Genomic DNA, 8193 nt, shown 5'->3' on the forward strand with positions numbered 1-8193 from the left:
GTGGATCTAACATAATAGTGAGAGTTCAGTCCATAGTGGATCTAACATAATAGGGAGTCCAGTCCATAGTGGATCTAACATAATAGTGAGAGTCCAGTCCATAGTGGATCTAACATAATAGTGAGAGTCCAGTCCATAGTAGATCTAACATAATAGTGAGAGTTCAGTCCATAGTGGATCTAACATAATAGGGAGTCCAGTCCATAGTGGATCTAACATAATAGTGAGAGTCCAGTCCATAGTAGATCGAACATAATAGTGAGTCCAGTCCATAGTGGATCTAACATAATAGTGAGTTCAGTCCATAGTGGATCTAACATAATAGTGAGAGTCTAGTCCATAGTGGATCTAACATAATAGTGAGAGTCCAGTCCATAGTGGATCTAACATAATAGTGAGAGTCCAGTCCATAGTAGATCTAACATAATAGTGAGAGTTCAGTCCATAGTGGATCTAACATAATAGGGAGTCCAGTCCATAGTGGATCTAACATAATAGTGAGAGTCCAGTCCATAGTAGATCGAACATAATAGTGAGTCCAGTCCATAGTGGATCCAACATAATAGTGAGAGTCTAGTCCATACTGGATCTAACATAATAGTGAGAGTCCAGTCCATAGTAGATCTAATAGTGAGAGTCCAGTCCATAGTGGATCTGACATAATAGTGAGTTCAGTCCATAGTGGATCTAACATAATAGTGAGAGTCCAGTCCATAGTAGATCTAACATAATAGTGAGTTCAGTCCATAGTGGATCTAACATAATAGTGAGAGTCCAGTCCATAGTGGATCTAACATAATAGTGAGAGTCCAGTCCATAGTGGATCTAACATAATAGTGAGAGTCCAGTCCATAGTGGATCTAACATAATAGTGAGAGTCCAGTCCATAGTGGATCTAACATAATAGTGAGAGTCCAGTCCATAGTGGATCTAACATAATAGTGAGAGTCCAGTCCATAGTGGATCTAACATAATAGTGAGAGTCCAGTCCATAGTGGATCTATTATAATAGTGAGAGTCCAGTCCATAGTGGATCTAACATAATAGTGAGAGTCCAGTCCATAGTGGATCTAACATAATAGTCAGGGTCCAGTCCATAGTGGATCTAACATAATAGTGAGAGTCCAGTCCATAGTGGTTCTAACATAATAGTGAGAGTCCAGTCCATAGTAGATCTAACATAATAGTGAGAGTCCAGTCCATAGTGGATCTAACATAATAGTGAGAGTCCAGTCCATAGTGGACAGGGCTGTATAAATAAACACTGATAGAAATAAACTAGCTAACTCTTGCCTCTCTCCCCGGTGCAGATATTCCCCGACCCCTCAGACTTCGAGCGCTGCTGCAAGCTGAAAGATCGCCTGCCGTCCATCGTGGTAGAGCCTACGGAGGGCGAGGTGGAGAGCGGCGAGCTGCGCTGGCCCCCAGAGGAGTTCCTGGTCAGCGAGGACGAGGATAACGGCATCATCCCAAACGGACAGGCGACGCCCACCTCCCAGCGCTAAGTCCCTGGTGAGGACTCTGTCCCTCTTTTCACGCACTGGTCACGCTGCACCTTAAACGTCCAGCAGATGTAACATGGCGGACATCTTGCCGCCCTGCAAAGAGAAGCAATACACACTTCATCAAGAAGAGACTCAACACACACTCATCGCCTCCACGGACGGCTCTTCCACCGACTGCGGCGTGTTCTCCCCAAAGATGGCCCCCCTTGAAAAGCGGACTTACCCCCAGTCCCTGTGTTCACCCTCCCTGATCGGTGTTCCAAGTACTTGTGATTGCCGCCACCCTAAATAGTCGTCTCCCCCCCCCCCCCAATGTTCCGTGATGTGGGTGTAAAAGTGTTCTGAGGATTTTACTTGTGGTCCTGTGTTGGAAGTGAGCCAAGGATTTAGGTCTTCTGTGCGAACGGTAGAGCAAGTTCTGCTGTTTATCCGAGGAAAGATCATTGGTTTGGCGATGAAGTTCTTCAGGATGAAGCATTGTGAGAAATGTTGAAGGTGTAAATAATTGTTCCCAGTAAATGCAAAGTGTTGTCTCGCCTTCCTGGTCTTCCTCTTCGTTTTTGCCAAACAGCCATTACTTTCACTAAATATACACTGAAGACTTAAAAAAAACCACCAGTTTATTATTTAGGTAACTGGTCCCAACTTTTTTGTTTTTCCATCCCATCTTTGACAGAAAATTCTCCTTTTCACTTCATGTACGCAAATGACTGAGTGGGTGAGTTGATGTCTGTGTACAGGATTGTTTTTTTTATGTCCCACTTTGTTTTTTTGTAAAGCTCAGGGAGATTAGCTGCCATCTTTTTTTTTTTTTTCTTTTTTTTTTTCTATTTAGACCACTTTTCTCTGACCGTTACAGAGGCTATAAATAAACTTGGAATTTGCTAAACCAACGGTGTGATTTTTATTTTATTTTTTTAAATGTGGCGTCCTAGTTTAGAAATGCTCTCTCTCACCTGTCAAACTCATTTTATTGTCGTGTTTATTCTGCCTCGGTTGCTGTCACCATACTTGCCGACCTTGAGAGCTCTGATTTCGGGAAGTGGGGGGTGGTCACACTTATCATTTCACCATGGATCAAATAAAATAGCTTTGAGTTAAGTAAGCACAACCATAATTATTCCGTACATTAGGTGCCCCGGGTTGTAAGGCACACTGTCGAGTTTTGAGAAAATGAAAAGATTTTAAGTGCGCCTTATAGTCCGAATAATACAGTACTTGTCCTTTGATATTGATTCTGCAAAACAGTTTTAGGTTGTCTTGAAGAATCTGGAGGACCACCGAACTCTCCTCCATAAGGTGTTATCTTTGTCCTTGTGGTGTCAGATAAAACAAAAAATGAGCCGTTTGGCTACAATACCCAGCAATATGTTTGGAGGAGAAATGGTGAGGCCTTTTAATCCCAGGAACACCATTCCCACCGTCAAGCATGGTGGTGGTAGTATTATGCTCTTGGCCTATTTTGCCGCCAATGGAACTGCTGCTTTACAGAGAGTAAATGGGACAATAAAAAAAGTAGGATTACCTCCAAATTCTTCAGGACAACCTAAAATTATCAGCCTGGAGGTTGGGTCTTGGGCACAGTTGGGTGTTCCAACAGGACAATGACCCCAAACACACCTCAAAATTGGTAAAGGAATGGCTAAATCAGGCTAGAATTTTAGAATGGCCTTCCCAAAGTCCTGACTTAAACGTGAGGACAATGCTGAGGAAACAAGTCCATAGCAGAAAATCTACAAACTTAGCTGAACTGCACCAATTTTGTCAAGAGGAGTGGTCAAAAATTCAACCAGAAGCTTGTGGATGGCTACCAAAAGCACCTTATTGCAGTGCAACTTGCCAAGGGACATGTGAGCAAATATGAACATTGCTGTATGTATACTTTTGACCCCGTAGATTTGCTCACATTTTCAGTAGACCCATAATAAATTCATAGAAGAACCAAACTTCATGAATGTTTTTTGTGACCAAGAAATACCCAATGCCTTGGGCACTACTAATACACCCCCATACCATCACAGATGCTGGCTTTTGAACATCGCTCCTATAACAATAAAGGTGGTTATTTTACTTTTTGTTCCAGAAGACACAACCTCCACAGTGTCCAAAAACTATTTGAAATGTGGACTTGTCAAACCACGTAACACTTTTCCACTTTGCATCAGTCCATCTTAGATGAACTCGGGCCAAGCCAAGCCAAGCCAAGCTGGTGGCGTTTCTGGGTGTTGTTGATAAATGTATTTCACGTTGCATAGTAGAGATTTAACAAGTCCATGTCAGAAAACCAACAAATTTAGCTGAAATGCACCAATTTTGTCAAGAGGAGTGGTCAACAATTCAAAACCAAAAGCGCCTTATTGCAGTGAAACTTGCCAAGGTACATGTAAGCAAATATGAACATTGCTGTATGTATACTTTTGACCCAGTAGATTTGCTCACATTTTCAGTAGAGCCATAAATTCATAGAAGAACCAAACTTCTTGAATGTTTTTTGTGACCAAGAAATACCCAATGCCTTGGGCACTAATACACCCCCATACCATCACAGATGCTGGCTTTTGAACGTTGCTCCTATAACAATGCAGATGGTTCTTTTCCTTTTTGTTCCCGAGGACACAACGTCCACAGTGTCCAAAAACTATTTGAAATGTGGACTTGTCAAACCACATAACACTTTTCCACTTTGCATCAGTCCATCTTAGATGAACTCGGGCCAAGCCAAGCCAAGCCAAGCTGGTGGCGTTTCTGGGTGTTGTTGATAAATGTATTTCACGTTGCATAGTAGAGATTTAACAAGTCCATGTCAGAAAACCAACAAATTTAGCTTAAATGCACCAATTTTGTCAAGAGTGGTCAACAATTCAAAACCAAAAGCGCCTTATTGCAGTGAAACTTGCCAAGGTACATGTAAGCAAATATGAATATTGCTGTATGTATACTTTTGATCCAGCAGATTTGCTCACATTTTCAGTAGAGCCATAATAAATTCATAAAACAACCAGACTTCGTGAATGGTTTTTTTTGGTGACCAACAAGTATGTGCTCCAATCACTCTATCACAGGGGTCACCAACCTTTTTGAAACCAAGAGCTACTTCTTGGGTACTGATTAATGCGAAGGGCTACCAGTTTGATACACACTTAGATAAATTGCCAGAAATAGCCAATTTGCTCAATTTACCTTGAGTAAATAAATCAATATATATATATATAAATGGGTATTTCTGTCTGTCATTCCGTCGTACATTTTTTCCCCTTTTACGGAAGGTTTTTTGTAGAGAATAAATGATGAAAAAAACACTTAATTGAACGGTTTTAAAAGAAGAAAAAACACGAAAAAAATCAATTGAATTTTGAAACAGTTTATCTTCTATTTTGACTTTTTAAAATTCAAAATTCAAGCGAAAAAAATGAAGGGAAAAACTAGCTAATTTGAATCTTTTTGAAAAAAATAAAAAACTCATTTTGGAACATCATTAGTAATTTTTACTGATTAAGATTAATTTTAGAATTTTGATGACATGTTTTAAATAGGTTAAAATCCAATCTGCACTTTGTTAGAATATATAACAAATTGGACCAAGCTATATTTCTAACAAAGACAAGTCATTATTTCTTCTAGATGTTCCAGAACAAAAAAATTAAAATAAATTCAAAAGACTTTGAAATAAGATTTAAATTTGATTCTACAGATTTTCTAGATTGGTCAGCATAATTTTATTGAATTTTAATCATAAGTTTGAAGAAATATTTCACAAATATTCTTTGTTGAAAAAATAGAAGCTAAAATGAAGAATTAAATTAAAATGTATTTATTATTCTTTACAATAAAAAAAAATACTTGAACATTGATTTAAATGAGGGCTTCACGGTGGCAGAGGGGTTAGTGCGTCTGCCTCACAGTACGAAGTTCCTGCAGTCCTGGGTTCAAATCCATGGCCCTAGTGTGTGAATGTGAGTGTGAATGTTGTCTATCTGTGTTGGCCCTGCGATGAGGTGGCGACTTGTCCAGGGTGTACCCTGCCTTCCGCCCGATTGTAGCTGAGATAGGCGCCAGCGCCCCCCGCGACCCCAAAAGGGAATAAGCGGTAGAAAATGGATGGATGGATGATTTAAATGGTCAAAAAAGAAGAGAAAGGAATTTAAAAGGTAAAAAGGTATATGTGTTTAAAAATCCTAAAATCATTTTTAAGGTTGTATTTTTCTCTAAAATTGTCTTTCTGAAAGTTATAAGAAGCAAAGTAAAAAAAAGAAGGTAATTTATTTAAACAAGTGAAGACCGAGTCTTTAAAATATTTTCTTGGGTTTTCAAATTCTATTTGAGTTTTGTCTCTCTTAGAATTAAAAATGTCGAGCAAAGCGAGACCAGCTTACTAGTAAATAAATACAATTAAAAAAAATAAAGGCAGCTCACTGGTAAGTGCTGCTATTTGATCTATTTTTAGAACAGGCCAGCGGGCGACTCATCTGGTCCTTACGGGCTACCTGGTGCCCGCGGGCACCACGTTGGTCACCCCTGCTATACACAAAAAAATAAGAGTTGACATCATGTTGTTTACAAGTTCATGCAAACTTTTGATCGCGGCTGTATGGCGACATCGTCATCCACCTCTTGCTAGCATTTTTTTACGATTTTGAATGCATAAAAAACTGAAAAACGTGTGTCCTTGCCTCACATAAAGGTGGCGCATGACAGGCAAATGTCTAAAAAAAACCAAAAAAAAAACGTAGTTCCCCTTTGAAGGAAATATGGATTCACAGCAAAATGTAACAAATACGTGTAAAAATGGCGTTTACGTACTTCTGCGAGCCAACACAGGACCAAAACCCCTGGCTTCAGATGGCGGCGATAACAACAGCGGTCCATCAGATACAGTGGGACAAAAAAGTATTTAGTCAGCCACCGATTGTGCAAGTTCTCCCACTTAAAATGATGACAGAGGTCTGTGATTTTCATCATAGGTACACTTCAACTGTGAGAGACAGAATGTGAAAAGAAAATCCAGGAATTCACATTGTAGGAATTTTAAAGAATTTATTTGTAAATTATGGTGGAAAATAATGGCTTCACGGTGGGAGAGGGGTTAGTGCGTCTGCCTCACAATACGAAGTTCCTGCAGTCCTGGGTTCAAATCCAGGCTCGGGAACTTTCTGTGTGGAGTTTGCATGTTCTCCCCGTGAATGCGTGGGTTCCCTCCGGGTACTCCGGCTTCCTCCCACTTCCAAAGACATGCACCTGGGGATAGGTTGATTGGCAACACTAAATGGGCCCTAGTGTGTGAATGTGAGTGTGAATGTTGTCTGTCTATCTGTGTTGGCCCTGCGATGAGGTGGCCACTTGTCCAGGGTGTACCCCGCCTTCCGCCCGATTGTAGCTGAGATAGGCGCCAGCGCCCCCCGTGACCCCAAAAGGGAATAAGCGGTAGAAAATGGATGGATGGATGGTGGAAAATAAGTTTTTGGTCAACCAAATACAGAAAAACAGCCCCAAAGCATGATGTTTCCACCACCATGCTTCACAGTAGGTGTGGTGTTCTTGGGATGCAACTCAGTATTCTTCTTCCTCCAATCACGACAAGTTGAGTTTATACCAAATGTATCCATTTTGGTATAAACTCAACTCATTTTGGTATAAACTCAGCTCGTCGTGTTTGGAGGAAGAAGAATACTGAGTTGCATCCCAAGAACACCATACCTATTGTGAAGCATGGGGGTGGAAACATCATGCTTTGGGGCTATTTTTCTGCTAAGGGGACAGGACGATTGATCCGTGTTAAGGAAAGAATGAATGGGGCCATGTATCGTGAGATTTTGAGCCAAAACCTCCTTCCATCAGTGAGAGCTTTGAATGGTTGACCAAATACTTATTTTCCACCATAATTTACAAATAAATTCTTTAAAATTCCTACAATGTGACTTTCTGGATATTTTTTTTCACATTCTGTCTCTCACAGTTGAAGTGTACCTATGATGAAAATTACAGACCTCTGTCATTATTTTAAGTGGGAGAACTTGCACAATCGGTGGCTGACTAAATACTTTTTTGCCCCACTGTATGTGTGTCGTCGTCTACGTGGAGCAGCTGGACTCAGGACCCGGCGTTAAAGAGACTGCAGGGGTTGGCAGGTCAGACCAGGCTGACACTCTGGGATCAGCGTTAAGATTGTTTCCATCGGAAAGAATGCAGAGAATGAACGAGATGATCTAGCAGTGACTTTACTCTGACAACACTCTTAATAGACACACACACGCACACACACACACACACACACACACACACACACACACTTACACACACACTTTTTACCTTTACTTTAATTTTTACCTCTGTTGACAGGAAATGTAGAAGCGGGACATTAACGCCCCCTGGCTAACTAAGTATTTGCGAATCATTTTGCAATGCAGTCTGCTGAAAATGATGGAAAGCGCTGTGTACAGTGTAAGTTAGTTTTAAAGAAAAATTACCGAACACAAAACATTATGTCAATTAGGGAAAAAACAAACAAAAAACAATTTTTTTTTAGTTTTATAAACCGCAGGGTTCAAAGTGTAGGTAAAACATAGCTGCTTATAGCCTGATATTTACAGCATATATAGATCACGGTAAGGGAAAGGACTCATATGGTCCCATTTCTGGGTGGATCTAGCATGAAAGGAGGAGGTGGGGTTAATTATTTTTGCAATGCAGT

General features: G+C 40.4%; 1 protein-coding gene across 2 annotated transcripts in view; it reads left to right on the forward strand.

The window, feature by feature from the left end:
• Positions 1-2394, forward strand: part of LOC133550056 (protein LBH-like) — a 34794-nt gene extending 32400 nt beyond the window's left edge. For both annotated transcript variants that reach the window (XM_061896079.1, XM_061896078.1), the window contains one exon: positions 1311-2394. In XM_061896079.1, the coding sequence (XP_061752063.1) occupies positions 1311-1505 (195 nt within the window). In that variant the 3' untranslated portion in view covers positions 1506-2394. The remainder of the gene's footprint in view (positions 1-1310) is intronic.
• Positions 2395-8193: the final 5799 nt, after the last annotated feature.

Source organism: Nerophis ophidion, linkage group LG03 (assembly GCF_033978795.1).
Source record: "Nerophis ophidion isolate RoL-2023_Sa linkage group LG03, RoL_Noph_v1.0, whole genome shotgun sequence".
NCBI classification, from domain to species: domain Eukaryota; kingdom Metazoa; phylum Chordata; class Actinopteri; order Syngnathiformes; family Syngnathidae; genus Nerophis; species Nerophis ophidion.